Below are 18,425 nucleotides of genomic sequence, written 5' to 3'. Positions count from 1 at the left end.
CCTGTTTAGTTGCTGATGCAGTCAGAATCTCTCTGGTGATTCCAGATTTACATGTATGTGTGTTGTTGTGAAATATAAGACATTAGAGTTAAACCGAACTTTTCTAATTAACTAAAATAAGTTATCATTACAAGTATGCTTTTAAGCATATATAGCACATTACTTCATAAACTCATTCAGCAGTTGACCAAAAATGAGCAAAATGAGTTCACTTGAGTATTGTGTAAATCAATGTAGTCCATGTATTTTTACAGCAACATACTGTAAAATAACAGTACATTGCTGGCAACTGCAGCTGCCAGTATTTTACTGTTTTTTAACGGGACAATTTTTAACAGTGTACCTCATAGATTGCTGTGGTCTTCGTCTTCTTACTGAAACTTCTGCTTGTCAAATGAATCACTGGCAGTTCATATTAATCACTCAAATCACTCCAGTTTGTTATCTATCTGACAATGAATCAGATTATGGAGTCATTTTAGTAAAAGTCACGTCACTAATCGGTTTATTCGAACACTTTGCGTGCACGCTCTTCAGTTAGTATACAGAGTTTTAATTCTCATTGTACGAATAATTTTTTTAAAATATTTTAAATCGTTTTACGACATTAATTACCTTTAAAGTATTAACACTCATACATTTTGAATTCAGCTCGATTTATTTGTTAAAACTTTAAATATATTAAAATACAGGATATATAAATATTAAAGCAAAACCATCCATCGTGAACTATGATCTTTCATATGTTTGACCATATAAGTCATTGATCCATTATCATGAATTGCTAGCAATTTAAAGAATTCAAACTTTTGTTAAAAGCATTGATTAGAATATATTATACAATTATCAAGTATTAAAAAAGTCTTCTAATGTCTAATCTTGCTTAGCATGGTTCCAAACTTGTATGTCTTTTTCCCATGAGGTTTCCCTCTATCTTTGTATATTTGACAATAAAACATTTATTTAAAAAAAAGAAAGCTGGTGATTTTTTAGAATTCTGTACAGTTCATTAATTACATTTCTATCAATGATTTGTAGAAAACATTAAGGTTTTAAAAACCCTTCTAAAAATTCTAGAAGACAGAGAGGGAGAGGCCCCACTTTTTGAAATGGGTCCTCCCCCCAAAAAAAAACCCACAGATGACAGAGATCACAGATTTTCTGACAGCGAAGATGAAGTAGTAACTCTTCTTCTTCAAGAAAATATAGATCAATGAAGACACAAAATCAAGAGCTTCAAGAAGAGCTAGAGAAATGCACAAACAAGTAAGAGTTTAATAATTAACAATTTCATTATTAAATAATAAAATATATATATTTTTTTTTTCTCGAGCAGTAATTAATCAGGACAGTGGTCAGAAATGGCTTAATTGTCCTATAATAAGAATAATAATAATAATATTAGAACATCAGTATTGGCGTTTAATACTCATATTATTTTTTTATTATTATTGTTTTTATTAACGAGCCCCTTGTGTATCCCTAGGGAGTCGAGCCAGGTCCAGTCAATAATATGGTGATTTTGTCTGCGAGGCCCGAAGAGAGGAAACTTGCTGAAGGATTAAGGTGGGACACTTGTAAATTCTATTTTCAATTCTATTTTACATGTATGTTTGTCAAACCAATGATTTAAAATACAACAGCTTTAAAAAATACTTTAAACTCAAACTCAAGAAGATGAATATGGTTTTACATAAAATGTGAATAGGACAACAAATTTAGAACTAAGTAATTAAATCTTGATTAAGTACACTTTATAAAGGTGTCACCAGTGAGCTGTCTGATCTTTCAGTCCTTCAAGTGGCAGAAATTTAAAAAGACTTTGCCAGTTCTACAGCCCCTTTGGTCACCACAATTGGGATGTCGAGTTAGGATTTTCGGGTGGATTCTGCCTTCGGAAAAATTCAAATTGGAAGTGTCCTGTCATACCAACAGCCAGCTGCAACAAACCACAACATTGTTCCTAATCGTGATGCCCCACCAACACCACCACTGCCACTAGATGGTTACAGCCACCTGTCTGCTTGTTTGTTCATAATAATCAGGAACAACTTCACATGAGGTCATTGACCGTAACTTCAGAAATGGCTCACTATGTTGAGCAAGCCACCAGATATCAGAGTGCATGTCTTGATTGGCATTCTGTTAGGAAAATCCGGATAACATCGTCACGCTTTAGTAAGATGTCTGTCATGTGCGTGGCCAGACCTCAGCTGAACACCTGGCCTAAAGAATGCACAAAATAACTCGCCAGACAGCCGACATGAAGCGAGGACTTCAAATGGAGTCTGAAACAGTTATGGAGTACTGCTTCCTCCGAGAGGTAAATTACCAGCCATGTGGATTTTTAATTCACCCTGATGCTCCTTGGCTGGGGTCCCCTCCAGATGGGATCATTTTTGACCACAACGAGCACCATGTTTTAGGCCTTCTATAAATAAAATGTCCCAACGTCAAAAGTTTTGTTGACTGTTCTTACCTCAAATTTCACAATGGCACACCAGAACTGAAACAGCAACATGCCTACACTGTTAACCCTTACTGTAGATTATGCAGTAAATAACTGTAAAATAGCCAGTGTTTTGCTGTAATAAAAGGAAACAGTATTTTACTGTAAAAGGAGCAGGATTTGTATGAAATTTTGTAGTGCAAAGCATAAATTACAGTAATTTACTTTATGTACCCATTACAGATAGTTACTGTGATAATAAATGGTAAATTACTGCTCAACCATTATTACCCCATGTACTCTGATGCTTTATGTTGCTATATATATATATATATATATATATATATATATATATATATATATATATATATATATATATATACTGTTCAGTTTTGGTATGTGTATGGTCAGTATTGAGGAGAAAGTGAGACAATGCATTGATGATAAGCTAAATTTCTCTGCAGCCATCTTTGTGTTTCCTTTGGTTCCTTTTATGTTTTTAACATTGAGTATCAGGAGTCAACCAATGTCAATGTCACAGAGCTAATTAAAAGGTAAAGATATCGACGAGATGCATTTAAAGGCAAAAATATTCACACAGAGCAACCAAATTATCACAACCATTTTTATAACTTTGTTTACTTTTCTATAATTAATCTAATTTGCCTAGTAAAATAAAATTAAAAATATCTTAAACAGCACGTACATACATTTCTTTGTTTGTCACAATTTGTTTGGAAAACTTCAAATGAAGTAGGTAAAAATGGCATTAACAGTATAGTATAAAGACTTTCCTAAATGTATTAATCAGGTTATTTGTTTATTATTATTATTATTATTACTACAGGTTTGGAAAAACATGAGGATCAGATTATTTATTTATTTATATTTTTGCTTTGGATGAAGTTTGTATATTTTTATTGTTTTTATTCAACAATATGTGCATGATTGTGATAAATGTAGGCACTTGCTTTGAAAATATGCTATGTACCAGGGCTGTAAACTCCTGGAGGGCCGCAGCCCAGCAGAATTTAGTTCCAGCCCTGCTTCAACACACTACCTTTAGATTTAGTTTGATCAGTTGTGTTTAAATAGTATAACTGCACTGTTACTCGGTAGATTATGCAGTAAATACCTGTAAAATCGCCAGTGTCTTGCTGTGATGAAAGGAAACAGTATTTTACTGTAAAAGGAGTAGACTTTGTATGAAATTGAGTAGTGCAAAGAATAAATTACAGTTTTTGTACCCATTACAGATAGTAACTGACAATAAATGACAAATTACCAATCACTGTCCCATCTACTCTGATGCTTTCTGTTTCTATTTATAGAGATGTGCATTTTAAAGGCAGAAAATAATGATTTAGACATTAATACACACTGATTGATTAACACACACCAGATTGTTAGTTTGTTGCTAAGTATTTTTCAGAGCAGTGTTTCCACCTATGAATTTATATTAGAGACAATAGACAAGTTTGTTGTCATGAGATTTTTAAAGTAAATAATAATTATAGCAATAAAAGATTGAATCCTTTGGTTTTTCGGTGTTGCCGACTTTTTTTAATTTTTTTTTATATAATTATTTTAGACTTTTTATTGAGAATTGACACAGTATGTGCCAGTGTTTGACAAACACACTTTTTTATTGGATATGTGATTGTGATAAATGTTGGCAGTTGCTATAAAAGTATGCTACTGAATATACCATGGGGGTCAAACTCCAAATTCCTGAAGAACTGCAGTTTGGTACCCACCCCTGCTTCAACATTACCTGTAGATTTCTAACAAGCCTTAATTAGTTTGATCAGGTGTGTTTAATTAGAGTTACAGCTTAAAGTCCCAGTCACACTGCACTTTTCTCCCTATAGACTTCCATTCATACGCATGTGAATACTGCAGACCTGGAATGATAGCTCATGCGACAAATTTCATAATTCGCAGCATTGGAAAGTTCAAGCTTGGAGATCTCTGACCTGCGAAATCACATCATGTGACTGCTTGAGACCAATCAAAAATCAAAACATGACCTCTCTGGACAGAAATTTAAACTATGGACCAGTCGCTCGCTTTTTCAAGCTCTAATCATTTTGTTTAATCCCACTCCTTTTCGCAGTGCCATATGACAGAATTTTGCATGCTCAAACGTTAGTGTGACCACAGCCTTACTGTGCAGACTTGTGGCTCTCAGTAATATGTAAGACAATATTCATATCTGCTGAATTCTTAATTTTGTTTGACATTTTATATTGTATATTTGTTTGCTGCTAAAACTATAAAATACATTTGTCTTAAAAATTTATTATGCCTTCTATTTTTAATAACAGTTAAGAATACTGATTAATTTTAGTAACACTACAATAACTATATATGACATCCTATTAATTTGTATGCAATATAATGCTGTGAGATGTAACACTACAGTACATTAATTAACTGTACACAGTTTCCAGTTAGTTACCACTACTGCTCTATTACAGTAATTAACTGGCAACACTGTTGCCAGCTACTCACTGAAATGGTTCAGTTACAGTAATTAACTGGCAACACTGTTGCCAGTTATTTACTATAACCAAACTTTTACAGTGAGTAGCTGGCAACAGTGTTGCCAATATTTTACTGTAAAAAAGCCCGGTAAGGTCTAACAGTGTATATAAATACACACACATGTGAGGGTCCATCTATTAGTCCCATGACTGAACTAACAGCATGGGTGAATGCGTGTAAACCTTTTAGCACATGTGAAAATAAATATTTTTGTTTGTTATAATTTATTTTAATTTGTTTCTAGCTCTGAATTTTAATCTGACTCCAATTTATAATAATTTTAGATTTAGATTCATCTAATTCAAGCTGATTACCTTATAGGTCGTGATTAGGTCTAATTTAGATTGATTAACCTAATAAATCCTTGTTCCCAATTAATGGTTCATCGTTTACTCAAAGTCACTTAGAGTCAGTATGCTGGCCAGTTTCATCTGCTCACGGACACATCTTCTCCAGTTCCGATTCTTAGCAGATAAGCTAATTTCCTTTAATTAACAATAGGCCGCCCCATGCTTGCTCATACTTATAGAAAGTTTGATTTAGCCCCTAGATTATATCATACCCCTAGATTATATCATCAGTGATTGTCAGAAATCAACAAGTCTCTAATGCTGTGCCTATGCTTTATCCATTGAGTCTGATTGTATGACTAATCCTGGTTGTAGGCTGCGGAAACATCAGCCTTAACAATCTACTCGATTTAAATAATTTCAGGAGATATTAAAGTTAAACAAGAATTTTACATTTAATTGTCAGAAAAAAGATTTTCCATTGCAGTTCACATAATTAAACAAAATAAGCCAATCAAGATTGTACAACATCAATTACTCAAAGATACATTTAAGAGTTAAAGAGGAATACCTGACCATGAAGAAATACATTGCAGCATATAAATCCTGATGCAGAGCTCAGAGACTCACAACCTGCAATGGAGTATCCTGTTTACAGGATCCCACGGACAATTCTGCACCCTTTGCCTAAATACTCAAATCATTATAAATTCAAGACAATAAAAGCTTCACCAAGACTCTTGCCTGGCCATGAGTTGATGCGAAGACCATTTTGCCTGGAGTGGAGCATCTGGCAAAGATCTTTTCAAAGTCAAAACCCAAATTAACTGATATAAAGGAGATTGTAAAATATTACAGTGAAATTACTTTACCAATCACACAGAGACATTTAAAAACACACCAAACATGAATATAAAGCCACAAGATACACCATATTAAGAACTTAAACATTCTGTGTGGAATGTGAGTGAGCTGCTCTGGTGGAGAAGGTAAAGTCCAGGGCAAAGAGGGGGGCTCAGGATGCATGATCGAGACAACCTGAACAACTGGTTTTCTAGCTGATCTTCTTCTCAAATTAGAAAGTTTATTGTTTTAGTGCCTGAACATTCTCATGGTCTTGTCTCGTGTGGAGTTCCATAACAGTTTGCAGATTTTAATATTATGGAGAGATATAGCCATCCTTACATTATTATGTGCATATCTAATCTTAAACTGTAGTTCCCCTGTACACTGCAACGAGAACCTCAGTCAATAATATTTATGTAAAACTGATTTTTTGTTGCATTATATGATCATATTTTAAACTTTTCATAAAATCATCAAACAATGTGTACCTAAAAAGCATTTTCTAACAAATAAAAAAGTTCTGTCCTATTGTCACTAAGTTATTGTTACTTTTTTTCTACTGGATATGTGGTTTATATCTAGTATATATATATATATATATATATATATATATATATATATATATATATATATATATATATATATATATATATATATATATATAGATTTGTCTATTTGCTGGCTTGCTATCAGAAAACAAACACTAAGCTAGGCAATAAATTAATTAAATTCTACAATTACAAGTGATTTGTAATTTGTTCATTTATACCCCATTTTTGTTTACTAATGTTTTTCTATGCAGACTTTATGTGTTGGTCTAATATTTGTATAAAGAAAGATTGCATTTGCATTTACTCATTTAGCAGCTTTTATCCTGCGACAACAACTAATGACACAAGAAGAGACAGACTCAGCCTATTAAAGGTTTAGTGCTTGTGTTTTTGAATGCTAACAAACCTTAAGCCAAGTCCAACAAGTAAAGCCACACAATGTTGTTTTAAAGCTTATTTAATTTTAATTTTTTAAAAAATGGACTGTTCTATTCTCAAGTCAAGTTGTTAAGCTCATTAGGCCCTGTGGCTTTTGTTTTTTATTTATAATATCTTTCACTTAAATTGCTGTTTCAAAAAAACATCTACTGGAAAGAGTTGCCATATTTCATATAAAGATTTTATGGCACAAACGTGTTATTTAATTTAAAGCTTACTTGTTTTTATTTATTATAAAGCCTAGCTTGATGTACACTATTTTGTTTTTCTTTTGCTTATTTTATTGTTGTGATTTATAAAGTAATCTGATTTGTTATGAAAGCTTTTCTGGTAAAATAATAATAATAAAACAATAAACAACAATTAAACAGTGTTTAAGTGTGTAATACTGGCAGCATCATATGTTAGAAAACTATTCACAAAGACTATTTGATTTATTAAATAATTCATTTCTTATGCTTTCTTTCATGTTATGTGACAAAATGAATGAATGACTCGGATTAACTAAAAGATTCATTAATTCGCTCATGTGCACGATGTGAAGCTGCTTTGACATGATCTACATTGTAAAAGCGCTATACAAATAAAGCTGAATTGAATTGAATAGTGCGAGACAAGATCAGTTAATTTTTCGAGTCCTCTATCGAGTCGTTCGTTCACCACATGAAAGACTACAGCCAAACATATGCATTTATATGCCAATCATATGCATTTAGAGCCAGAAAAAGAATTGATCTGTTCACCTCTCGAGTCCTCGGGTTTGAGTTATTCTGTCACGTGATGAACGAACGACTCAACAACCAGAAGACTCGAAAGGTGAACTAAGGGTGCTTTCACACCTGTGAATCGATTCAGTTGTTCCGAAACAGAGATTAAAATTGTTACATTGTTGCTCTTTGCTCTTGGAGCGGTTTGCTTTCACACTGCAAAGTTTCTAATCGGACCAAAAGAGCTAAAACAAGTCACGTGCGAGTAAACTCTCCTTACATTGGTCAGAGTGTCAGGGTTTATTTTGCAGCGTCCCGCTCAGCTGTCAGGAGAGGTGTTGGTTTGGTGGTGATTGACAGGGTGCGCGCGTGACGTGTCTGAGGAGAGACGCGGTGGGGAGGGGTGAGAAGGGTGCGCGACGATGCCTATTTGAGGACTGGGAGAGAGACACGAGATTACCGGGAGATCATCACTCGTTTGCGGGCATCCGGAGACTCGCGAAACTTCCCGACCTTCTCATAATTCTCTCTTCATATAGCCGTATGCCTATTACATATCCATAAAACACTGTGATATAACCGCGCTCGGATCGGATCGCTTTCTCACTGCAATCGATCCGCTCCAGGGTTTGTTTCAATCGAGCCGAGACCACCTCATTCAAGCGATCTCGGAGCGATTACTTTGGCGCGGAACAGAGTGCGATTGCCCTGTTCACATATGCCAATCGAACCGCGCTAACTGGGCAAACGAGATACGTTCCGAAACAAAAGTGTAGGTGTGAAAGCACCCTAATTATCATGGCTCCTATCGGCTCAGACTGTGTACATTGGTTAAGATTATATGTGACTGTCATTGTAACGTGAACGCACCACTGACATTTGAAGACATGAAGAGGTGAGCTGAGCAAACAGACAACAATGCCTATAGACAAAAGAGCAGGTAAACATTGAATTGTTATTTTCTTCTTCTTATAATTTATTTATGACTCATTTGTCGTGTAATCAACCTTCTGGGCTAGTTGTAGATGTGTTTGGAAGCAATTCGTAACATTTTAATAATATTTTGGCAAATTGAACCAAATTAACGAAATGACTCGAAAAAAGATTTGTTCATCTCGATCAGTAAATAAAATGATCCGAACTTCCCATCACTATTGAGTATGCGAAATTCTGTTGTACGCCACTGCGAAAAGGGGCGGGATTAAACAAGATGATTAGACATGAATGGTTTCTCTCCAGTGTGGCTCATGATGTGTTGATTAAGGTGTGATGATTGGCTGAAACTCTTCCCACACTGAGTGCATGTGAATGGTTTCTCTCCACTGTGGATCCTAATGTGTCGATTAAGGTTTGATGAAAAGTTGAAACACTTCCCACACTGAGTGCATGTGAATGGTTTCTCTCCAGTGTGGATTGTCATGTGTTGATAAAGGGTTGATGAGAAGTTAAAACTCTTCCCACACTGAACACATGAGAATGGTTTCTCTCCAGTGTGGTTCCTCATGTGTTTATAAAGGTTTAATGAGCGGTTAAAACTTTTTCCACACTGAGTGCATGTGAATGGTTTCTCTCCAGTGTGAATCCTCATATGTTGATAAAGGCCTGATGAGCGGTTAAAACTTTTCCCACACTGAGTGCATGTGAATGGTTTCTCTCCAGTGTGGATCATCATGTGTTGATTAAGGTGTGATGATTGGCTGTAACTCTTCCCACACTGAGTGCATGTGAATGGTTTTTCTCCAGTGTGGATCATCATGTGTAGAGTAAGGGATGATGACTTCCTGAAACTCTTCCCACACTGAGTGCATGTGAATGGTTTCTCTCCAGTGTGGATCATCATGTGGTCATTAAGGTTTGATGATTGGCTGAAACTCTTCCCACACTGAGTGCATGTGAACGGTTTCTCTCCAGTGTGTATTTTCATGTGAATCTTAAGATTGTCTTTTCTTCCAAAACTCTTTCCACACTGAGTGCAGATGAAACGGTTCTTGTCTCTCCTTTTCAAAATACCATCAGTCTGTAAATAGGTTTTTTCCTCAATTTTGACATGATGTTCCTCCTCTTTACTCCCCTCATTCACTTCAATTAAGTCTAAAATAAGTAAATAAAACAGTTTTCATTAAGTCTTAAAAACTCTCATCAAAAGCTGAAAAGTGAGAAGACACAGGAAACATTGGCTACACATTTTGATGCAAATTGATAAAATGTAAAAATAAATTGTTTAAATGTAAAATAAATCAGATCATATTGTGTTTGGTCCATTAACGTGTACACATTTATACAAAGTCTTGGATTTCATTACAGAGGTCCTAATTTATTTATTTATTTTACCTTTCTAAGATTAAGTTCATACATTGATTGTTTTAAAACATCTATTTCATAATACTTTAATATGAGGAATAAAACACTTCTTATTGTCAAAACTCATTCCTAGGAACTTTACCTTTTTCACAACTTGTATAGTTTCTCTATCTAAAAAAGCTCCTGATCTAAATGCATAGATCTTAAAAAACAAAAATGCATGCATACAGTTTTTGACTTAGAAAAATTAAAACCATTTAAAACTGACCAGTCATATATTTTATTTATACATATTTAAATTTGTCTCTTGATTGTATACATATTTTTCCCTTTATAACAAATACATAAATCATCTACATATAAACTACGAAATATATTATTCCCATTAACATTTACAATATTATTAATTTTAATACTAAATAGTGTTACTGATAGTATACTTTCTTGGGGCACTCCTGATTCTCATATATGCTATATATGCTCACATATTCAGATAATATAGTTTTCATACGCACACGAAAAACTCTATTGAATAAAAAAAATTTGCAATAAAATTAGGCAAATTTCCTCAAACACCCATCTCATGAAAATCTTTTAAAATACCATACCTCCTGGTAGTGTCAAAGGCCTTTTCCGGATTAAAAAAAAACTGCTTGTATGTGTTCTTTTTTAATAAAACCATCTCGTACAAAAGATTCTAATCGTATAAGATGGCAAAGAGAACTTTTCCCTCTTCTAAACCCACACTGATATTAATTAATCTTCTGTTTTTTTTTAAATCCACACCAATCGATCATTAATCATTAATCATTTGTTCCATTGTTTTGCAAAGGCAACTGGTAAGTGCTGTTGGACGATAATTATTTAAATGATCTTTTCCTGGTTTAGGTATTGGTATAATAATAGCTTCTTTCTAAAAGGCTAGTATTTCTCCTAATTTGCAGATATTATTAACCCGACAAGATGCAGAAATGCCATCTAAAAAGATGACCTGCAGTTCATCCAGTCAGGGACATTGACAACATAAATATACAAATTACAATGTTAACCTGGGGCTTGTGATTGTGAAACGTCTATTAATGAACATCAGGTATAGCATGAGCAGTGTCGAACGAGATTACAGATAACACAGGATTCTGTTTCTTCAGTGTTAGAATGACCCAGGGTTAATAATTTCAAGAGTTAAAAGCTCTCGAATACTCAGCCTCAGCTCTCAGAATAAACAGAGCACAATGACAAACAGTGACATACATAAATTGTCAATCATATCATAGCAGTGACCTGATCTCATATGGTATTGTTTTAAAACTTACAATTATTGGAGAAATGACCAAGAATAATAAACAATAGAAAACAGTAAAACTCAAGGGCGAACTGGCCATAGGGAGACATAGGGACATTTCCCCTTGGTCTGACAGTCATCTGACCTGCTGCCACCAAGATTCTGGCCCGCTCCGCCCCCACTTATCATAAACATTGCGCTTAACTCCCCATACTTAATTTAGTAATAGGAAATTAATCCTTAACAAAGTATGAAAGTATAATTATTAAGCAAATTATAAATGTTGTAAGTCTGGAATACAGCATATGTAGCTGCAGTTAAAAACTGTTTAATAACACTTATTAATTTAGAGTTAATGCTAAACAGATAATGCTAAACAAATAATGAATTCAGTATTTGCTAATGCATAATAAATGGTTTATAGTGTGTAGTTATTGTAAAGTGTTACCAAATTATCTTTTGTCTTAGACCTTTAGACCTGTCCTACCTCCCTGACTCTTTATCCCTCCTTTCTGCTTTATAGCCATGCTTAGTGAAAGTAATGTAAGAATTGAAATATTACAAATATTCTGATATCTTTGACAATTCAAATCATGAGCTGAAGACAGGGCCAATGGACTCCACAACCCACCAGGGGGGAATGCGTGAAAAACCAGTTCCTGCTGCATTTGCATCTGACTATGCTGAGACTCAGCTTCATCCCCCCAACTCACGCATATGGTCATTTCAATGTTTGAATGTTTTAGATTAACCAAACTGACTTTAACTATCATGTTTGATATCATTTGAAATGTCTCAGTGCGATTGGTACAATGGTCTCATTCTCTCAGAAATAGATATAATCAACACAATAAATATATAACTTCAGGCATCTTTTGAACCACTGTGAAGGGTGTGACTTTTTACACACACCCCCTTCCTTGAGGGAATTCTTGGATTATTTAAGGCAAGGTTTGAGAAAAACTCAGGGCGATTCTGCCTACCCAGATCAGCCCATAACATGGAGCCTAGGCTCCATGTTATGTAAAATTTACACGTTATGTAAAAGGTCAGGTATGCATCTTTTCATCTTGGATTTATCTTTGATAATTTGATGTTTTGTATTGATCATTTATGAATTGACTGATTGAATTGGCATAATACATTTACCTGACTAATAAATTGTAATGTTTGACCATATTTTGCTCACTCTGTAATTATTAATTCAAGTAGATTACGCTGTATCCTTGTTTCCGCACGTCTTGCGTCAGGTCAGTAGACGGACTAAAATCCAATTGAGATGGAGCATTGGCACACTAATTGTGTTTTAGCGATCCGGCTGACTCTTGATATTGATTCATGTGTACTTAGGTGGAAAGGGCGATAACTTCCGTCTAGGTCAACAAGGTGTTGCACGACTAACCTAGATTGGGTACCCGACCTTTGTTTGAAGGTAATATTATTCTAAATTAAGTTCATATGGGAAACCATGGGCTTGGTGAAAACCAAAGTTACTATAGAGTCCAGTAGTCGGGTACATTTATGTTAATGCCCTAACCTCTAATTAGAAATGATGATTGTCTTAACTCAAAGGTGTACATCTAAGCGGGACTAACTAAAGTATTTTAGAACGAGCGCGCTGGTAGCGGCCATCTAAAGTATTAGTCAATTTACCTCTGTTTAATATTCAAGACTGACCGGAGTGTGACCGTGAGGGACGCCTTCGGCCGAGGCGATTTCTCTGAGCGACATGAGCACCTGAATGAACGGATGTAATAGTTACTAGTGAAGACAAACGGTTCAAACATTTATCTAAATTACATATTGATATAATCTTCTTAATGTTTTATGATTGGAGTCAGATAAAACGAGGATAAATATATTAATATTCTAAACCACCTCATACTAAAATTGGAGTCAGATATGAGTTAAGTTTAATATAAATCAACATTGTGCACTGGAAAGACCGAACATGCAGTGAACCTTCATCCACCAGTGGACACCGGCATTGGGCCAACTGGCTGGACCTTACACTTACTCTGTGAATCTAACCCGGTCAGGAGCAGGTTTTATTCTCTAAACTCTGAGTTTCTGTTGGTCTCCTCTTTTTTTTTAAAGATGAAGCGGTATTCCTTGCCTTAGCCTTACCTTTCCACCCATCTATTTTAATGCTCATTAAAAAATGTGCATAACTGAGCAGGATAAACTTTTATTTGATAGAATGTATGCGCCTAAACTACAATGGAAACCCTTTTACTGAACAAATTACAGTATTTGCATCAAAAAAGGTTTGTTATAAAAGATGATTATGAAATTGTGTAAATGGACAATCCAGCAGGCTGAGCACACGGAAATGTTGTTTTGGTCATTCTAAAACACCTTAACCCTTTCAGTATTAATGTATATTATTAATGACCTCCAGAGTGTCAAGAGCGTCTGTTCTCCGCGTCTCATGGCTTCAAACACCCCCACGTGTTCACTAGCCGCGTTTCCACTATCACGCCTAAAGCGAGTGAGCCAGGGCGAGCCAAGGCCAGTGGCGTTTCCACTGTCACTTCTGGGGCCTAATCGGGCCAAAGCGGGGCTTTCTTGGGGCCAGCGGCTGGCCTTTTTCGGCCTGCCGAATACCTTGGGCCAAGGAGGCGCCAAACAAATAAAGAAATAAGGAAAAGAAAACATCTGGCCTTTTAGTCTGGGGTCTTATTGCGTATGATCACCCTTTTGTTTCCCTTTTAAATGTAAGACTGCTGCATAAAATAATAAAGTAGTTTTAATTTATAGTGATGTTCTTTGCTGCGTCCTCCTTTATGTTTCAATAACGCATAATAATCTTTACACCATATTAAAGACACATCAGACAGTAAAGGTTTCGAGAGTTTTTGTCAAGTTTAAAATGTTTGTTTGTGCACGTTTAGATGCCTGTATGTGTGTGTGACGCCTGTTTCACATCGCAAGCGTCAGCAGTGCGTGAGCAGCGCGTACGTCGAGCAGAAGCAGCACGCAGGCGTTTGCCTTTCACACCAGCTGCGTCTGCAGCGCGCAGCTCTTCGGCAGCTGCTGCAGAGATCAACCTATCTCTGTCTATTCTATCTAGTTACCCATGTCGCCCTATATACAAATACACTCTTTAAACTTTTCATCTGCACCAAGGCCCCTCCTATGCTGTTTCTTTAACCTGCAAATGTTTATTTTACAAATTTTATAGATCAAATAGTACTGTATGCTTCACAAGCTATATGAGAAATTCTACCGTCAGAAGACAAGCGCCTGTGATATCATGTCATTTGTTTTTTGATTGTCAGGTTGTTGTAAGCCTATATATAATAATATTTATACAATATAGTTATAATGATATTTATACAGATCAAACTAGTGTTACTTTCTGCGCTTCAGTAATGCGGAGAATGCTTTGACAGCATTGGCAATGTTTCTGCCGTTGTCTGTTGTCAAGCGGGGTTAAGTTGGTTTTGTTTTTGATATTCCTGGCACATTCAGACGGTCCCTAACTAAGAGCTCCGTGCGAGCTCTCCCGGCTAAACGCTTATTGCGAGGGCTTAAACGGAGCAGTGCTCGTAATGTCGAGCGGGAAAAAAAGTGTTTCCTCACGTTCTTCTTCAACTAGCTCAACTTTTGCAGGCACGCGTGACTTTATTGGAAAGGTAGTATCGGGGTGTGTCGCGATTCTCCCTTATCACACCGCGATACAGGATCGTGGATCTGAGTGTTGCGATTTCGATTTCATATCGTGTATCGTTACAGCCCTAATATTTGTTCTCTTTGATCTTTGCATATTTACAAAAATAGGAAACGTAAAATAAGTGTGTGGTCTCGAGGACTGCTTTGCTTTGCTTCAATTGCTGCATTTGTGGTGCTTAGTCCTGTTCTAACATTGCGACCTTGTGCTTTACACTGTGTGATTAGCTGGGGCCTGTCACCTCCGTGCCCCCCTGAGTGGCTGGTAGCATCTTATTTTGATGCTTCTGTGAGCCTATTTAATATATTTGCTTGTTGTATTTTTTTTTTTCTATTTTTTCTAATTGTGGTTTTTCTTCTTTCCCTAGGAGCTGGGGGTGTCTAGTGCCACTGTGTGGCGTGACTCTTTTTCTATTAATTAGTCTTTTGCCCACTTGTGTGCATTGAAGTTCACTGTGTGGTGTTTTAAATCAAAGTGTGCAAGTGTGAATCTGTGGGTCATTTTTGGGTCCAATGCCTAGCCTGCTTAACTGTGGTAAGCCCCAGCTCCTCTGGTTGGATGACGATTTTTTTTTTTTTTGTAATTGCCTCCACTAGTGCCTTTTTAAAAAGAGTGCATGTGCCTGTCTTTTAATATTTGTGGTCCAAAGATAATTGAATTGTAATAAAAAAAAACCTATTTTTCTATATCCACGTCTCATTGTCTTTGTCGGAAGTATGAACCTGTATTTTATGTCCCAGGTAATGTACTGGGTGGCGTAGTAGAGCTCTAATTGCAATAGTTTGTGTTAATTTGGCTTTAGTGTGCCAGTTATTGTATTGGTCTTGCGACCAACAAAAAGCCTTATCCCCCTGCGCGCCACATATATTTTAAATTTCTGGGTAAAAAAACAAAAGAAACCAAAAAATTCCCTTTGAACTAAAAAAAATTATTTGAGAAACTTTTAAAGTATTTTGGAGCAGTAAACATGTCAGGCAAGATTATTCTGATTAATCATTGACTTCTGCTGTCTTCATTGGTTTCAAAAACACAGATTTCTTTACAATTTAAAACGGCATCTTTGGATATATTTTCTGCTGGAGATACTGTTGTCCTGAAAAACTTAAAACATAAAAACCTTACACTCTAATGTTTGCATATCATCAGCATGCTGTAATCCATTTCTAACAGCAAAAGTCATTTTTAGACTAGTTTGTTGGCCAGTTGTAGTCAGTGCACTGCTAAACGTTATTGTTCCACTATTATTTGTTTTTGTCTCACGTCGTCCCACAGCAACATCATATAGTTTAGAATACTGTACAATGTTTTATAATAATTAATTATTTTAGTGTCCATTTCATTCAGCATATTTTAAATTAGGGGCAACGACATTTTCTGACATACTTTAAACCAGGGTTCCTACAGGTTTCACCAAGTTAAATTTAAGACTATTAAAGACATTTTTAAGACTATTATGAATAAAAATTTAAACTGATGAAGGGCTAAAGCAGTGGTCACCAAACTTGTTCCTGGAGGGCCGGTGTCCTGCAGATATACCTTCAACCCTAATCAAACACACCTGAACAAGCTAATCAAGCTCTTACTTGGTATACTTAAAACATCCAGGCAGGTGTGTTGAGGCAAGTTAGAGCTAAACCCTGCAGGGACACCGGCCCTCCAGGACCAGGATTGGTGACCCCTGGGCTAAAGGCTAAGGAATTTTTTAAATGGCCAAGATGAATTTTTTTTTTTTTTGTTCTATCAAAAAAATATGATATTTAATACATTTAATAATAAAATAATAAATGAATAATAAAAAAATTAAATATTTTAGATATTTCTTAGCAAAAGATTTTAAATATTTTGTAAAAACAGTATTCACACATTTTTTTCCGACATAAACTTCGAAAAAATAATAAAAAAATAAACAAATATTTTCAACGTTTTAAAAACTATAATAAACTAAATTTATGCACAACAATCTGTCCAGGTCGAAGTCCTCAGCAGTAAATACATGGAGCACATTTAAACAAATGTTATTGTAAGGAAAATAATTACACCATTATGATAAATAGAGTTAAAATGACTTTGATAAAAATGTTTAACTTATGTTAAAAAATGATTTTTTTAACATAAGTTGAAAGTTATATTGAGATGGATTGTTGGTGATTGTATGGGTTTTGGCCAGATTACGAAGCAAAACATGAACAAAGGAAAATGAAGACTTGTTTAAAAAAGGATTCAAGACATACAACACAATTTTTCAGTAAATTTAAGACTTTTTAAAGCCTGAAATTTTGATTTTGGAATTTACAAATTTTTTAACTCGCGGAAATCCTTGTTTATACACAATAACCCTGGTAATTAGTTATAATAATAATGATGTAATTCTAACTTGGATACTATCTGTGAGAACTAGTAACAATGGAAAGTACTAAGCCAACACTATCACTGTAATAGCAGATATCTTCTATGAGAATACTTTTTAATTTAATGTTTTTATATATTTTATATAGCGCCAGTGCTCAAGAACTCTTTACACATAGTGGGGGTACAAGAAAAGCAATAACTAACTAATTAAGAAGGTCTTTCAATGAGTGCTTATGTTAGGGGAACCAGGCAGCACACTCAGGGCTGCAAGATGGATTTAATTTAGTATTCTTATTATTAAAATATATCTGAATAAGGATTAAATGACTGAGTTGGTCTTTGAGAATAAAAATCTACCTGTTTGTTCCTGTGGATATTCCTGTTTGACTGTGAATGTTTCTTCAATCTTCAAATCTTCACTCTCCTCTTTAATAAACGCCATCTTTATAACAGTGTGGAGATCAGTCACTTCAGCAGGAGTTTTTCTCTGTGTTTGGACACTTTATCCTGTTTAAAATGAACAAAACAATAAAAATGTCCTGTTTAAAAAACAGAATAACTTCTCTTCAACACTTGCTTCAACAGTTTCTTTATATGAAAGTAATTAACAAAAGTAAATCAGGTAAAAGATTTCATTAATACTTATTACACACTTTTCTGTTAACCTACTTTATTCAAACAATAGCCTGTAAATACTGGGAATAAAATAGTACTGCGTTGTATAAAGGGTTAAAATAATATGTCCAACAGCAGGAACATAATTTAACATTGTATAAAAAAACTAAAACTTTAGAACTTTAACTTTAAATAGGCTTATATCGGTAAACGTTTTAAAACAAACCTTACTCCAGTTGAATCACAGCGCTGAAGCGGCGCCGCCTGATGACGTCACACGCCGCGTCAGAATAAAAGTATTTTTTGTTAGCTTTTTTTCCATTTACTGTTGCAGTCATGACAAACCTTTAATGTAAATATTTTAAGACAAAGGTTTA

At 35.1% G+C, this 18,425-nt stretch overlaps 1 protein-coding gene and 1 pseudogene across 1 annotated transcript; one reads left to right on the top strand and one right to left on the bottom strand.

The window, feature by feature from the left end:
* Positions 1-1,513: 1,513 nt before the first annotated feature.
* On the top strand, positions 1,514-2,519 carry LOC147844834 (uncharacterized; annotated as a pseudogene).
* Positions 2,520-5,722: 3,203 nt separating this feature from the next.
* On the bottom strand, positions 5,723-18,317 carry LOC110439586 (uncharacterized). The gene is made up of 3 exons (NM_001442022.1): positions 18,275-18,317; positions 17,791-17,940; positions 5,723-9,919 (listed from the first exon to the last, which is right to left on the bottom strand). Exons 2-3 carry the CDS (start codon positions 17,873-17,875, stop codon positions 9,030-9,032), a joined length of 975 nt encoding a protein of 324 aa, NP_001428951.1. The 5' UTR covers positions 17,876-17,940; positions 18,275-18,317; the 3' UTR covers positions 5,723-9,029.
* Positions 18,318-18,425: the final 108 nt, after the last annotated feature.

This window comes from Danio rerio, chromosome 4 (genome assembly GCF_052040795.2).
Source record: "Danio rerio strain M-AB ecotype USA chromosome 4, GRCz13ab, whole genome shotgun sequence".
NCBI classification, from domain to species: Eukaryota; Metazoa; Chordata; class Actinopteri; order Cypriniformes; family Danionidae; genus Danio; species Danio rerio.
The sequence above is the reverse complement of the archived record's forward strand: the minus strand, read 5'-3'. Positions and strand labels throughout refer to the sequence as shown.